The 16,224-nt window shown below is 48.7% G+C and overlaps 1 protein-coding gene across 1 annotated transcript in view; it reads right to left on the bottom strand.

Moving 5' to 3' along the window:
• Positions 1 to 353: 353 nt before the first annotated feature.
• The window catches only part of ALDH2 (aldehyde dehydrogenase 2 family (mitochondrial)), a 28,120-nt gene continuing 12,249 nt past the window's right edge, over positions 354 to 16,224 (bottom strand). The window contains exons 3-13 of the mRNA XM_012663480.1: positions 15,190 to 15,330; positions 14,009 to 14,088; positions 11,154 to 11,265; positions 10,531 to 10,659; positions 9,989 to 10,102; positions 8,198 to 8,300; positions 7,615 to 7,799; positions 6,241 to 6,405; positions 4,094 to 4,251; positions 2,694 to 2,808; positions 354 to 758 (exon numbers count right to left, since the gene is read on the bottom strand). Of these exons, the coding sequence (XP_012518934.1) occupies positions 726 to 758; positions 2,694 to 2,808; positions 4,094 to 4,251; positions 6,241 to 6,405; positions 7,615 to 7,799; positions 8,198 to 8,300; positions 9,989 to 10,102; positions 10,531 to 10,659; positions 11,154 to 11,265; positions 14,009 to 14,088; positions 15,190 to 15,330 (1,335 nt within the window). The 3' untranslated portion in view covers positions 354 to 725. The remainder of the gene's footprint in view (positions 759 to 2,693; positions 2,809 to 4,093; positions 4,252 to 6,240; positions 6,406 to 7,614; positions 7,800 to 8,197; positions 8,301 to 9,988; positions 10,103 to 10,530; positions 10,660 to 11,153; positions 11,266 to 14,008; positions 14,089 to 15,189; positions 15,331 to 16,224) is intronic.

Here is a 16,224-nt window from a genome sequence, read left to right as displayed (position 1 = left end):
GGTTTCCAAATCAATCTCTTATGAAATCGGTCTGGCATGACCCTGTCTCATTTGGTCTGACCAAGTTTTTGAACTTACAAAATAGAACCAGCCTTGGACATTCAACATCTCTTTCCTGATTTACTTCCCCGCTCTCTGAGGGTGTCCTGTTTAGGTTTTGTCCCTAGAGCCTGCCTCAGGGCCTGCCACAGGTAGACAGGCCAGAGGTATTTGTTAATCAAATGCATGAAACAAAAGCTCTTTACCCATAGCAGGGGAGGGGCAGGAATTATATATACCAATAGCAGGGAGAGTATTCCTGCCTGGCAGCATTTCCTTGAGTTATTGAGATGGACAAAGAGTTACCCAGGAAGTTAAGAGTAGCCTGTGTTTAATGAGGTTTAGTCCAGATTACAAAGCAAGGTGCTAGCAGTTGTCTCAATGCTAATGTTAATACAATTGTAAACAATGACTTTTTCTTCTCTCATAAAGGCAAGTTACAGGAAGTATATCAGAGAGACAGGATAAGATATTTGAGTCTATTTTTTAAAATGACCCTGAAAGCCAGCAATATTGTTGCAGTTTAAAAGGCTCTCCATACACCCTTCACCCTACCCTGCTTATCAATTCAAATTCTGGGACTTTCTTTTGAGACTTTTAGCGTGCACGGTTCATTTTTCTTGGTTTTGTTGCTGATCTTGGTGAACCTTCTGTCACTGGATGGGGAAGGAAGCCAGCCGGGTTCTTTATGAGTTCTTCTGAGGAATTTTGACTGTGACCTATAAGAGGGGCACAGAGAAATTATGAGATCTCCATGCCTCCCTGTGATCTGTAGACACCCTCAGTAGGTGATGCCCTAGTATAAGCAGAAGGGGCTTTTCTTATTTCTAACTTCTAACTTCTTACTTGTTGTTGGCCAACTAGCCAATCCCAAGAACCCCCAGGGCTGTGGCCACCCTGCCTCCCCCCAGCCCAGTGGTTCTCAACCAGGGTGCACGTGCCCCCAGCGGACAGCTGGCGATGTCTGTGGACATTTTTGATTGTCATGGGAGGATGGCAATACTGGCATGCAGTAAGTTGAGGTCAGAGATGCCGCTAAACATCCTACATTATTACTCAGGGAAGCCCCCACAACAAAGAATCATCCAGCTCCAAACAATAGTGCCAAGGTGGAGAAACCTGCCCTAGATTCATATTTTCTCCACAAGATTCAAAGCAAGGAAAAAATAACATACTTAATCTCTCACTGGTATCTCACAGATACCAGCAACCTCCCTTCCATTCCTGGAATAGCCATGTTTCTCACCACCATGGCCTTTCCATAAACCATGCTCTTTGTCTAGAATGTTCTTCTCTTCTTCCCCTTACCAACTCAACTTCTCCTCATCCTTCAGGTATCAGCTTAAATATTATTACCTTGCTACGTAGGCATCCCAGACGTCTCCTCCTTAAAACTAATCACGTTCCAAGATTTAAGACTCTCCATCACTTCAGGTTGGCTCTTTCTACCCAGTGTCATCCCCGAAAACCCAGTGCAAGCTTTCCACCATCATGGGCCACCTGCTGCTGCAGCAGGCTCTGCTCATGCACCATATGAAGTATGTGTACTGGGAGCTGGCAGGGTATGCAGGAAGCAAGGCTGCCTGTGAGCTTGTCTTTGTCACCACCATATGGTGGGGACACAGGGGCTTGTGATGCTATCATACCTCTTCCTGCATACACTGGAAAGTTTCCACACTAAACAAGCAAACACGTTTAGTTTATTCCAGTGAGCTTTTCAAGAGCACAGGCTGTGTCATCTATGTCTCTCTAGTCTGAGGCTTAGTGCTATCATCCTGAATGAATGGCATCTGCCTTTTCTCTCCTGCTCCACACGGCTGGCTGTCCTGCCCTGAGCCTTCTCTTTGCAATCCTGAGAAAGCCCAGCTCAAACCCTATCTCTTTCTTTAAATATCACTTGTGTCTATATTTCCTGGTTAAACTATAATTAGTGTTCACTGCAGAGAGAAAATCATTTTCACTTTAGTGTATTTCCTTCCTGTAATTTTTACATTTATGAAAAAATGTATCCGAGTATCTACAGATGTCCCTATATAGTTCTAAAATTGGGCTTATATTGCATGTATATTACTTTGTGTCCTGCTTTTTACTTTAAAGGATGAGCATTTTCCATATCAAATATTCTACAAAAACATTTTTAATGGCTACTCAATGCTCCATGATTGAGATGTCCCATAATTTACTGGGCATTTAGGTCATATCTGATTTCTCCTTCTTAGAGATAATGCCGTGTTGAACATTTATGGAACTTTTACTTTCTTTGCATTTCTGATTTGTCCTTCAGGCTGTATTCCCAGCACTGAAATTGCAAAACCAAAGGATATGAGATGGTTAAGGCCCTTGATATCTAATGCCTAATCGCCGATTCTTACTAGAAGCTTTTCCTTGCTGCTTCTGCCCACTGGGGTCTTTCCTTCCTCTCTTGCTTTTTAGGCCTTGGCAAAATGACCATGTAGCAAATGACCATGTAAGGCTGGTGGGGGGCAAGTCCCTAGTTAGTTCTTATGGCACAGAGCAGAGACTGGGTCTTTACCCTCTCTTGTAGCTTCTTGGGCTAAAAGAGAGAAATTATTATAATAATAGTAAGAAATACTGATGGCCTCAAGCTGGAGGAGAGGTCTAGGAGTGGCAGCCAGGGCAGGCCCTGTACTCACAGTCTTCACTTCAGTGTACGCCTGCAGACCGTACTCGCCCAGCTCCCGGCCGCTCCCCGACATCTTGTAGCCGCCAAATGGGGACTGGGCTCCAAACACATCATAGCAGTTGACCCTGTAATTTGAAATGAGATTGCAGAAATCACTGTTGGGGGTTATGTGTTATACCCCTGGGACTCCTTGCATTGCTCTCAAATCTTGCTGAGGAAAAACGAATGGGTAGCACTGTGGTAACAACCAGCTATAGAGGAATCCAAAACAAGCCCCATGAGATAAAGCCCGAAGTCATCTTTGTCCTTGATGATGTGCTCACGGATGAACAGAACAGCTTCCAATTCGAACTAATCATTTGGCTAATTAGGTGCTAAGCTTTTCCTTTTTTTTCAGTTTAAAAGAAGTTATTAAATTTAAATTAAATTTAAAATTCACCATTTTAAGGTATACAGTTCAGTGGTTTATCGCATATTCACAATGTTGTGCAACCATCACCACTGTCTAATTCCACAATGTTTCTGTTACCCCCAAAAGAAGCCCTGTGCCAAATAATCACTCACTCCCCATTCCTCTCTCCTCCAGCTCCTGGTAGCCACTGATCTACTTTCTGTCCCTATGGGTTTGCCTATTCTAGGTATTTAATATAAATGGGATCATAGAGTATGTGGCCTTTTGAGTCTGTGTTCTTCCACTTAGTGTCATGTTTTCAAGGTTCATCCAGGCTACAGCATCAGTATTTCTTTCCTTTTTATGGCTGAATCATGTTCTAGTGCGTGGATAGTCCACATTGTGTTTATCCATGCATCTGTTGACGGACATCTGGGCTGTTTCCACATTATGGCTGTCTTGAATAGTGCTGCTGTGAACATTCATGTGCACGTTTTTATGTGGATGTGTGTTTTTATCTCTCTTGGGTATACACCTGGCAGTGGAAATGCTGGGCGATATGGTAGCTCCATGTCTAACTTCCTAAGGAACCGCCAGACTGTTTTCCACACTGAAGGCACCGTTTTCCATTCCTACCAGCGATATATGAGAGTTCTGATTTCTCTACCTCCTCACCAACACTTGTTATTTTCTGTTTTTTAAAATTACAGCCATTTTAGTGGGTATAAAGTAGGTGCTACACTTTTAGAATCAGCATTACAACCACAAGCACGCTCAGCTCTGATCTCCTGCCCCAGTCTCCCTGCTGCCTGCCCAAGGAGAGCTGCAGGGGCATCTGCACTGGAGAGTCTGATCTCCTGGAGGCAGGAGCTCTCTAATCTACTGGCCAGACCACACCTGACTCCAGGAGAAACTGAGCCCAGCTCCCCAAATTCTGGGATGGTGGGCACTGGATTCTATAAGGCCCTGGCTTTGGAGAATCTCTGCTAGGTTGTGAGTGGTCAGTGGGAGGCTCTTACCACACAGTGCCAGCCTGGAGGGCTTGGGACAGATAATTGGCCTTGTCCAAGTCCTTTGTGAAGACAGCCGCAGCCAGTCCATAATTGGAATTGTTGGCTCTCCCAACAACTTCCTCTATGGTCTTGAACTTCAGGATCTGCATCACTGGCCCGAAGATCTGGGGTGAGAGAATAGAGAGGAGGGTGTGGCAACATGGAAACACCTGCTGTTGAGGTGGGGACCTCAGATACCAGATGTGGGGATGAGCCCCCAGACATACCCTGACGGTTCCAGAGGGAGATGAAAGCCACCAAACTCACCAGAAGGCAGAGGGGAGGAAGCGAACGAGGAGTGATTACTTTCCATGTGCCCCATGCCTTACATACAGTATCTTATTTCTAAACAGTCCTGGAAGGTATGAGTTATTTGCATGTGATATATAGATTTAATGTCAAAGAATTTAAGTCAATCATCCGGCAAATATAATCTATGTGCAAGGCATGGGCTAGGTGCTGAAGAAACAACTATGAACAAAATGTTGTCTCTGCTTTCAAGATGTTCCAGGTTATCTTATGTTTTCCCCACACTATTCCTGGAATGAGCCATTATTTTGTTTTCTATTTCTTTGTTTTTTCTTTTGACACAGAGTTCTCTGTCACCTGGGCTAGAGCGCAGTGGTGTCATCATAGGTCACTGCAATCTCAAACTCCTGGACTCAAGTGAGCCTCCTGAGTAGCTGGGACTATAGGCATGTGCCACCACACCCGACTAAGTTTTCTGTTTTTTGTAGAGATGGGGGTCTCACTCTTGCTTAGGCTGGTCTCGAACTCCTGACCTCAAGCAATCCTCCTGCCTCGGCCTCCCACAGTGCTAGGATTATAGATATGAGCCACCACACCAGGCCCCTGGAATAAGCCATTTCTTAAGGAACTCTGGTTTCTTTTCATTGAGAAGGGTATTTAGAAACCAAGGTGTGGGTGGCAGGTGTGTCTGCTGCTGTTGGGGTGTCGCTGCTCTCAGGGGCGACCATGGGGGGACTGGTTGTAAGGGGTTATAGTGCCCCATCAAGTGATCATAATGCAGTCACTCCAAGCAGGGGATGACAGGGGAGCCCAGAGGGGCCTGAGTGGGTGCTGGGGAGGACAGTGTCAGGGAAGGACTAGCAGAAGTGACAGCCAAGCCGTGATACAATATGAGCAGAAACTGTCCAAACTGCAGTGGGTGAGGAACAGAGAGGGAAATAGAAAGCCCAGCACAAACACACCCAGTGGCTACTCTCACTAAATCCCACTCTCTACTAGAAGGAACTCCTTAAAGAACTGGCTGACTCCAGGACTGGAGAGTGTACTGACAGAGGTGGGCAAGGACAGCCAGGAGCTCATCTTGGTTGGAGTAAGGACAGAAAGTTGGGCATCATACACTTTAGGCATGAGCAAAGGGCAGCCCCTGCCCTTCTTGGCAGCTGATATCTGAGATTTTAAAGAAAAGCATCCAAGTAGTGATGATGGGAAAAAGGAAGAATTGTGCTGGACTTTCTTACTCTGGCTTTGCATTTTAACATTACTTTAGTTTGACTTATACACGAAAGGATGCAGCATCACATTTTCCCTGCATGCGGCTGCTAAGGGCTTAACCCAGCTGGCGGACAAGCAGCGGGTCTGAGCTCCATGAGGGCAGAGGACACATCTTGGATGCACCCGTGGCTCAGGATCTGCAGGGAGCCCAGCACAGAGCAGGCATTCGCCCTGGCATTCGTATTTGTGAAATGCATTAGAGCTGCTGCCCTGCATTCACAGTGAGCACTGAGGGGGGACATCAAAGCCATGTCGTTACATGAGGAGTCAGCCCTTTGGTCTAACGTGAGTACTGTGTATAGGAAGGCCACGAGAAGGCCAGGCAACTCCTTCCTAGACTCATGGCCCTCAGGGCCAGAACCCAAAGGCTCTGCTAGGGCATTTAGCTATTCTCCCAGACAGTGGGTGGCCATACAGGCTGAAGAGGAGAGTGACAAGATCAGATGCAAAATGTAAATAACTTGTTCTAGGCACAGAGCCAAGATCTGGTCCAAAGCTAGCCAGATGGGTCACGGAGTCAAGGTGCCAGACTGAACTATCCACCTCTCCTCACCCCCAGGACCATTTCCCGGGGCGCTAGCCCAGATGCTGACCTCCTCTTTGGCGATGGTCATGCCATCTTGCACATCTCCGAACACAGTGGGCTGGATGTAGTAGCCACGGTCAGCAGCAGGCCCCCCACCACACAGCAGGTTTGCCCCTTCTTGCTTCCCGGAGTTGATATAGCCAAGGATCTTCTTAAACTGAGTCTCGTCTACCTGCAGGAGAAGGAGCCCAGAGTTATGGGAAGGCTGGGTTCAGACCCTTCCTAGGCATCAGGCTTAGACTCACGTGGGCGACAAGACAGCTGGGAGATGGGCCAAGGTCATAAATAAGCAGGGTGGGAAGAAGAAAGACACAGGACAGTGAATCTATTCTCTGCAATACCGGAATGGTAGGTACACATCATTACACATTTGTCAAACTCACGGAATGCACAACATGAAGTGTAACCCCTAATGTAAACTCTGGACTCTAATTAATGACGTATCAATATTGGCTCCTCAATGCTCACAAATGCAAGATGTTAATAAAAGGGAAACTGGGAGAGGAGGGAGGTGCAAGGGAGTACATGGGCACTCTCTGTGCCTTTAGCTCACGTGTTCTATAAATCTAAAATTGTCTTGAAAAATAAAGTCAACTAATTGAGGAAAAGGGGGCGGGCTGCCCCTGGCCAGCCCTAGAGCCTGGGAAGTGGATGCTAGCAGTACAGAGCACCCTTAAGAGGGTGGGGCCCGGAGTGAGGTCCAGAAGGGGTGACCAGGGCCAGGGCAGGTACATCCCTGGCCCTGTGACCCCTGGGCCCGTGGAAGAGTGGCTGGAGGGGCCAGCACAGGCCCTACAAGTAGCAAGCCCAGGACATTGCTGGAATACGAACCCAAGTGGAAGAGGAGGTGGTGGTGATGGGCACGGGATTTACTTTTATTATAATTATTATTCACACTAGTTTTACGGATTAAAATGAACATATGCTCATGGTATGAAAACAAATGAAGCAGCTCAGAAGAATATAAAGTGAAATAAAGTCCCTGTCCTACCCATACCATGGCCCTCAGCTCTCTCCCCAGAGACAACCATGGTTTACACATCTGTGTATTGTTCTGGTAAATGTGTTTTTACGGATGGCCAAGGTCCAGGAAACACACCTTTCCTTTTGCAGATGCTCCTGGTATTTGTTATATATGTGCAATTTACATGTGCTTCCAGGATTAACTTCCACTTGCAGCCACCCTGTGAATTACACAGGGCAGGTCTCAGGGACCGGAAATGGAGGCTCAGAGAGGAAACGTGGCTTCCCAGGGGCACATAGCCATGACACGGCAGAGCTGAGACTTGAACCTAGTCCCACCTGGCTCCAAGCCCAAGGCCGTTTGTGCTTCTTATGCTAGCCCTGGACACCAAGTCCACTCTGCAGCTGCCTGGCTCACCTGCGGCCCCTGCTCCGTCTTGCTGTCAAAGGGATTCCCGACCACTCGAGACTTGGCCCGGGCAACGCTCCGCTCCACGAACTCGTTGTAAACGTCCTCCTGCACAAAGGTCCGGGAGCCAGCACAACAGCACTGACCTTGGTTGAAGAACAGGGCAAAGTGGGCCTGCTCCACGGCCCAGTCCACTGTGGGGAGGGGATGGGGACAGAAGGGTGACAGTGAGAAGAGGGGGACCCTGGCCCCAGTGTTGCCTCCCCATATAGCCTGTTCCCACCACCATCAGGGTTGGTGCCTGCTGGCGCCACAGACACGGAGGGTGGAGGGCCAATCTGGGAGCCCCCTGCAGACAAGGACAAAGGACGTGATGGCAACAGGGTGGTCTAGTCAAAAGGCAGGGGTGCAGCACAGCTGGATGCAGGCTGGACCCAAGGGAGCCCCAAGGAAGAGGCTGGGGGACAGACCAAGGCCAGACTGTGCTAGAGTCTGGCTATCACCCTGAGGCCCGATGCCCAGCAGAAACTGATGCCGTTGGGTGCCAAGGACGGCGGGAGTGAGTGGGACTGCCCCCCAGGCCAACACTTACTATCAGCATCGGACATGATGATGTTGGGGCTCTTGCCCCCCAGCTCCAGGGTCACTCTCTTGAGGTTGCTGCTCCCTGCAGCAACCTGGATTAGGTGGCCGACCTATGGGGAACAGAAACTGAGCCCAGCTTTCAGCGAGGAGGAGCCAGACACTCTACACAGACCCAGAGCAGAACACCCCACAACTCGGGCAAGTACCTGGATTACAGGAGACCTGGAGAGTCCACCAAATCTAGCTGTTCACTGAGCTGTCCCACTCCCTGAGCTTTTGGAATGACAATGACCACAGCCATACAGAGTCATTGTCGTGTGGCTTCTGCACACTAAGCAGTGCCTATGTGTCAGGCACTGTGCTATATGCTTTGTGTTAAATTTGACCCTCATAATGACCTGGGAATTGGGGGCGACTCTTCTTTTTGATTTACAGATGTGGGAGATGAGGCCCAGAGTGGTCAAGTCACTTGCCCAAAGTCACACAGCTAGTTAACGTAAGATCAGAATCCATACTCGGGCAGCTGATTCCAGCACCAGTTCAGACCTGCTACCTAGCCTTCTCCTCACGATGTCCAGAGAGTTGTCCCCAAGCACGCCAGGCTCCGTGCGATGTGGCAGGGCACTTCTCAATGTCTCACTTCTCACTTCCCACAGCCCGGCACAAAGCCTCCCTGTGCTTATTTGCTGAATGGACACACCTATCCCCACCAGGAAACCACCCTCTCTGTGAGAGTCTTATCATCACCTCTCGGCATCAAGTTAGGCAGTGACTAAGCACAGAACCTGACCACATTATCCTGGCCACCGTGCTGCCCTCCCCAGAGCTGTCATCCCTACGTGCAGACTGAATGTCTGAATGTGTACTTATGGCAGGTGGAACTGTCTGAAGCTCACACTCATTACACTATTCAGCATTCCTTCTCAGAAGTCACGCGATGACATGTTCCAAGATTTCGGGGAGAGGAAAAAGTTTATGTCTTTAGAGGAATTCTGTCCCTGTTTTCCAGGAGATTGATTATGTTTAAGGAATCACATCTTAATTTGTCTTTATCTCTCCAGTGTCTGGCAGACAGCAGGGTAACAATACCCCTCATCTGGTCACTCATTCATTCACTCATGGAACACTTTTGGCTAAACACTTTGGAAGCTTTATCTCACCTTTACGCTAATCCTGCAAGATGGGTACAGTTACTGTCCCCATTTCACAGATGGGGAAATGGAGGCTTCAAGAGCCTACGTGATTTGCCTGCAGTTGCACAGCGGGTGAGCGACGTTCAGTTATTTTGACTCCAAAGCCCATTATTTTCCCCTCTGCCCTGTCCATACTGTCTCCACCACACAGATATTGCCACCCTCACAGAGCCTCAAAGACATCCAGTGAATCAACCCATGTCGTAACGGCAAGGCCAGGATTTGAACTCATGTCTCTCTGAAGCCCGTGGTCTTTAACCACAATGGCAGTGCCGGTCAAGGAGCCTGGCACCATCACAGTGCTTTGACATGGGGCAGGCGGTCAGCTCTGGGCTTTAGTCTAATCAGTCCCAGCCTCCTTATTCCACATGGGATGCCAGGTCCTCCCCTCAGCAGCAAGAATGGCAACCAAACCACGAAGGGCTCAACCCAGCCCCACCCCTCCTGGCACCTCTAAGGCCCACACCAGAGCTATTCAGAGGCACGTCCTCAGAGCAGAGACCCTCCACACCAGACCCAGGAGTCTCTTGAACATATCATCCTTTGAGGACAGTGGGAGCTTGAGCCAAACACACCAAAAGCTTGAGGTCCCAAGGATGCCTTACCTCAGTGGAACCTGTGAATGCTACTTTGTCCACATCCTCGTGGGAGGCAATGGCAGCCCCAGCAGTGGGGCCAAATCCAGGAACAATATTGACCACACCAGGTGGAAAGCCAGCCTGTGAGCAAACAGCCAGGGGACACTGCGTATCACCCTCATGTTCCAAGGGCCTGAACAGAGGAACACACCCCTTCCCAGAGAGGCTAAGACAGTGTGCCAAGGACACACATGAGCAGAAGCCGGTTTTATGGTGTACTACATGGGAATTCTCAACGGAACAGGCAAGGAGCCCGTTTCCTTGGGTTCCTGTGGCTTGCCCCTCCGCCACAGCTTTCCTTTAGAACGATGGTTTTCACTCTTCGCAGGGGATCTTGCAGTGAAGCCCAATGTAGACAACAGATGAGGGGAGCCACCTTGGTTCATGTATGGTGACGTGGGGCTCTACCGACACCCCCGTGTGGGGCCTCTGAGGTCCCTCCTCAGAACTCCTTTAGAGCAAGCCCAAACAAGGGCATTTAGAGGTCAAGGCTGGAACAAGCCACATACCTCCTTGATCAAGTTGGCCACATAGAGGGCAGTGAGGGGCGTCTGCTCAGCTACCTTCATCACAACCACATTTCCAGTCGCCAAGGCTGGGCCCAGTTTCCATGCTTGCATCAGGAGCGGGAAGTTCCACTGCAATAACAGCCACCCCTGAGATCCAAGCCTTCCCTCAGAGAGCTACATGTACCAGGGAGCAGAACGTGCCACAGAGCAGAAGCAGCATCAAGTTCTCTGAAGCATGTGCATGCCCCACAACTTGACTGCAGGTTTAAGACGGATGGACAAGGCAGGTGGTGGGGGATGATGACAGTGACTCATGTTTATGAGTGCTTCTCTGCACAAGGCACCGTGCTAAGCCCTAATCATTACCTCCCGAAGACAGGTACTATGTTCATTTCCACTCTTCAGATGGGGAAACTGAGGCTCAGGGGGATAAAGGACTTGCCCAAGGTCACAGAGATCGCGAGTGGCACGGCTCAGATGAGAACCTGAGCTGGCTTTGTCAGAGCCCATCTTCTCAACCACTACACAGGCCACCCCCGAACCTCCACCTTTGCGAGGAGCCCGAGCAAGACTGCTGAATCTCACGGCCCTCCTAGAGAAGCCCCAGAGAGGGTGGCACTCACTGGAATGATCTGCCCGCACACCCCCACGGGTTCATGGCGAGTGTAGCTGAAGAAGTCCCCATCGATGGGAATGGTTTTCCCGTGGTACTTATCCGCCCAGCCAGCATAATACCTTTAAAAAAGAGAGAGAGAGCAAAGTAAAGCTTTAATCAGTGACTGTCGGGGACCCCTGCAAATCCTGGCAGAAAGAGAAGACTCAAATTGGTCCAAGTGGGTCCTTCTGATAACTCCTTTTGCTTTTGGCTTATTCCCAGAAAGACTTAAATGACTGCAAGGATCACAATTATCCACTCTAGGTAGCTAACCTATAGGCCTCGTGCTTGTCAAAAAAACCACCAAATTCCAGGGGTCCATTTCCAACCTACTCAATCTGGCTCTCTGGGGCTGATGCCCAGAAATCAGTATTTTTTTTCCTTTATAGAGAGGGTCTTACTCTGCCACCCAGGCTTGAGTGTGGTGGCCCAATCATAGCTCACTGTAACCTCTCAGTCCTGGGCTAAAGGGATCCTCCTGCCTCAGTCTCTCACATAGCTGGGACTCAGGCAGGTACCACCACGCCCAGATAATTTTTTTTTTAGAGATGGGGTCTTGCCCTATTGCTCAGGATGGTCTCAAACTGCTGGCCTTAAGTGATCCTCCCACCTCAGCTTCCCAAAGTGCTGGGATTACAGGTATGAGCCATTGGGCCTGGCCCATGAATCAGTATTTTTAATAAACATCCAGATTTATTAAAATGTGACTGTTGTACCAGCCCAGCACCACACACAAGCATCTGAGCCCCGTGGATCAAATCTGGTGGGGAAGTGTGGCCCCATCTGACAGTCAGCACCTCCTGTATGCAGGGCCCTGTCCCAAACCTGGACAATCCCAGACAAACAGGAACCACCCACTGGGCCCCACCCCCTTGTGAAGCTCATTATCTAGACACTCAGGGACACAAGTGACAGAAAAGCACAGCAAACCAGAGCTGGGGGAGAAAACCAGCTGTGTATTGATAGTTTTATAATGGTTACATGTTCAGGGAAGCAGGAAAAATGAAAGATGAGGGAACAATGCAGTGTGTGGGGTAAAAGAAGATTTCTAAAATGAGTGGTGTCTGGCAAGGTTTGAACATGGGTTTCTGACCCTGGAGAGAAGCTAGCTAGGGAGTTGCCAATCTATGCAAGTCCGACATTGCCGCTTCCTTCCCCTCACATCTGTATAAACACAGTCTGCATCACATGGTGTTTTGCATGCCTCGGAACAATTATTTCATTAGCACAAAGGTATAATTGCTAAAACTCAGGAAGGCTTTGCCCAAGATTCACCAGGCTACTCTCTTTAGGGCATCCTTGTAGAGTGGGTTTCTTGGTCTCAGCACTACTGACATTTGGGGCTGGAAAATTCTTCATTGTGGGGGCTGTTCTGTGTACTATAGGATGTGTAAGCCCAGAATTCTGGGCTTCCACCCACTAGATGCCAGTAGCACCCCTCCCCTACACTCAAGACTACCAAAACTGTCTCTGGTCATTGCCCACTGTCCTCTGGTAGACATGATCACCCTGGCTGAGCAACCCCATTGTCAAGGATAACTACTGTTTTCTTGTCCAACCTCTCCTTTCCTGGCACTGCTTCCTCCCCACCAACTCTTTCCACCTGTCACAAGGAAGCAGCCATTATTTGCACAATGGTCTGTCCACCCTGACCACAGCCCCTCAGACTCAAGGCCAGCCGCTCAGGGTCCCTCGCCCAGGAATTTGGCATTAGGACTAAGAGACTGCTGCTTAGTCTGGCTGGAATCAGTGTGCAGAAGCAAGGTGGACAGCTACGTCCCAACAAAGACTGGACCTCAAAGAGTCTACATGTAGCTGAGAAAAAAATGAAGCAAGACAGCAGGGTGAATGAGACCCATTCACCTTTTGGATGAGAGGTCCCCTGACTCTCTGTATTGCCTAAGTTGGGCCGAGTCAGTTTATGTTACCTATACCCCAAGGACTCTAACAAAATGTCATTAGAAGGTTTATGATTAAACTAAACCCAAAGCTAGCAAAAGGAAGGGAGTAATAAAGGCTAGAGCAAGGCCGGGCGCGGTGGCTCATGCCTGTAATCCCAGCACTCTGGGAGGTCAAGGTGGGCAGATCGTTTGAGCTCAGGAATTCAAGACCAGCCTGAGCAAGAGCGAGACCTCATCTCTACTAAAAATAGAAAGAAATTGGCCAAACAACCAAAAATAGAAAAAAAATTAGCCGGGCATGGTGGTGCATGCCTGTAGTCCTAGCTACCCGGAAGGCTGAGGCAGGAGGATCGCTTGAGCCCAGAAGTTTGAGGTTGCTGTGAGCTAGGCTGACACCACGGTACTCTAGTCCAGGCAAGAGAGTGAGACTCTGTCTAAAAAAAAAAAAGACTAGAGCAGACAAAGGCAAAATAGAGAATAGAAAAACAACAGAGAAAATGAACAAAACCAAAAGTTTGGATCTTTGAAAACATTACCAAACTCGACGAATCTTTAGCAAGACTAAGAAACACAGAAGACTCAAATAACCAAAAGCAGAAATGAAAATGGAGACATTACTACAAACCTTACAAAGATAAAAAAGAATTTGTACACTGACAAATTAGATAACCAAGATAAAACAGACAAGTTCCAAGTAACACATAAATTACCAAAAGTGACTTAAGAAGAAAGAGAAAAGTGTTTATGACTAAGTCACGTTTTGATATTGAGGGATTTTCCCACTAGATGGAGTGTAAAGGGAATAAGGCTTCTCCAACTCCTGTGATCCTCTTGCATTTCTGTAATTCAATTTCTACCTCCCAACCATGTTCCCTCCCCTTTGGCACTGCTGGAACAAAGAACAGGAAACTTGAACCGGTACCGGAGACATTTGAGAACCATGTCCAAATCAACCAGGTAGGAGATAACATAAGGCTTGCCATTGTCCAGGGTCTCCAGGGCCTGAGAAGAGAACAAGATCAGCAGAGACACGTTGGTGCAGGAATGAAATGAAGTGAACAGGCTAATAAATAGCATTGAGGCCAGCAAAGTGGCCCAGGATGTGTTCACAGGATGCTACAAGGGCTGGTGGAAGCCAAGGGTCAGAGTCCCCTTTGTGCCACTGAATGTCGTGGGCATTTCTGGGCCGTTGCCCTGGCCTCTGCAAAGGCAGGGAGGAGGAGGAAGGGAGGCAGGAGGCACCAACTTCTCACTCAGTCCTTTCGCAAACACATTCTTTTAGCTTCTGCTCCTTGCCAGATCCAGGTGCTGTGAATACAGAGCACGGAGCTTACAGAGCAAAGAGACCATGAGTGATGACACAATTCATCAGTCACATGTGTGAAGAGCACTAGCTCAAAAGGAGAAGGCCAGATTGCCCAGCCCCTTCTAGAAACACCAACCGGAGATGAGCCCATTAGGCTAAAGCCTGAAGGATACGTAGGAGGCACCAAGGCAAAGGGGATGCCACAAATGGCAATGGTGCAAAGAGCACCCAGGCGGAGGGAGCAGCAGGTGCAGAGGGAAGGCTGGTGAGGAGCTGGGTCGGGTGTGACACCACAGTCCAGCATGACCCAGGTGATGCAGCCACATTAGGCAGGTCTTGTAGACCATGCTGAAGACTTTAACCTAAATATACAGGATGCCATGCAAGGCTAAAGAGTGGAGTGCCATGGTACAACTTGCCTTTTGGAAGGTTCACTCTGACTCCTATGTGCATGACAGACTGGGGAGGGGAAAGCATTGCCTCCTGTAGCCAGGGAGAAGGCCCACCATGGAGGGGCTCAGGGAGAGGTGTCCATCCCTGGGGTCTCTCTCCTGGGAGGGCCTCCCCAGCATAGCTCTTCTCCCTTGCCCCAGACTCCACCTTTCTTAGCCAAACCCATGCATCAAAGGAGACACTGAGAGGCCCCTCTGGTTGGTGCAGGGCATACCCCAAAGGTGTGCATTCTATGCCATTCTGAATAGTCACATGTCAGCAAAGTGGCCCAGGATATGTTCACAGGATGCTACAAGCCCACTCACCATGTGGGACTCGAGGGAGAGAGAAGGCTGAGGACTCACCGCCAGGTAGGTTCGGTCTCGCTCAATCAGATCGGCCAGGCGGTTCAGCAGCCGACCCCTGTAAGACGCATCCATGCGGCGCCAGGGTGAGCCCAGCTGGAAGGCAGCCCGGGCAGCCTTCACTGCCCTGTCCACATCTTCCTAGAAAACACCCACAGAGGAAACTCAGGCCTTCTCAGCAATAACCACCTCCAAATACCTCACTCCTCGCTGTGAAATGCATCCAGAGGGCTGCCAGCACCCAGCTGCGCAGGAAATCCGCCCGCAAACAGTCCTTGTAGCCCTGTAGGCAGGGCTCCAACCGCCAAACCGCAGATTTCAGCGACAGGGTGAATAACACAACCTTTTCTCTCTCCTTTCCAGAAGCTGGGGTAGGAACAAGAATCCTGACAGGTTCTAAGAGTTTTGGAAGGAGAGGCACCCAGTACGTAAAAAGTATTTAGAATTTGACTCCTAAGGAAGTAAGGCCAGCAAAAATGAACTTTCTAAGATGACCGGTATTCTCCAACAAATGCAGGTTTCACCAATGTCCCACTCCTTAGGGAAGCAGTAATCAAAACAGCAGCATTTTCTATATCAAGAGATGTGAATCAGGAGGCAGGGAACAGGATTTTCATTCATATTAAACACATTTACCATAGGCTACCCTCTGAACCAAAAAAATATTCGTATTTGCTTTTGGCAAAGGAGGCAAGGCCTAACACATAAATGTAAAGGACTGTCTTAAAGCAGAGGGCAGGGAGCATTCTTGAATTATTTTTCATGCCTTTCTTGTTAAAAAAAATAAAATATTTTTATTAAGAGTCTAATTTAAAAATTTTTAACATAATATTACTTTTTTTTTAGTTCCTACCAGTATATATAATTCAAACCAACACCAGAGCTACATCTGAGGAGACCCAAATTCTACCCAATAAGATTTCCATCTAGCTGTGCATCTCCCTTCTCTGACCTTCAACTTCCAGGTCTGGAAAGGAGATGTTTCCCAAATTCACTTCCAAGTTGACAATTCCACACTATGAATTATCAACCCTC

Source organism: Propithecus coquereli, unplaced genomic scaffold, assembly GCF_000956105.1.
Source record: "Propithecus coquereli isolate 6110/MARCELLA unplaced genomic scaffold, Pcoq_1.0 Scaffold81, whole genome shotgun sequence".
In the NCBI taxonomy this organism is placed as follows: domain Eukaryota; kingdom Metazoa; phylum Chordata; class Mammalia; order Primates; family Indriidae; genus Propithecus; species Propithecus coquereli.
The sequence above is the reverse complement of the archived record's forward strand: the minus strand, read 5'-3'. Positions and strand labels throughout refer to the sequence as shown.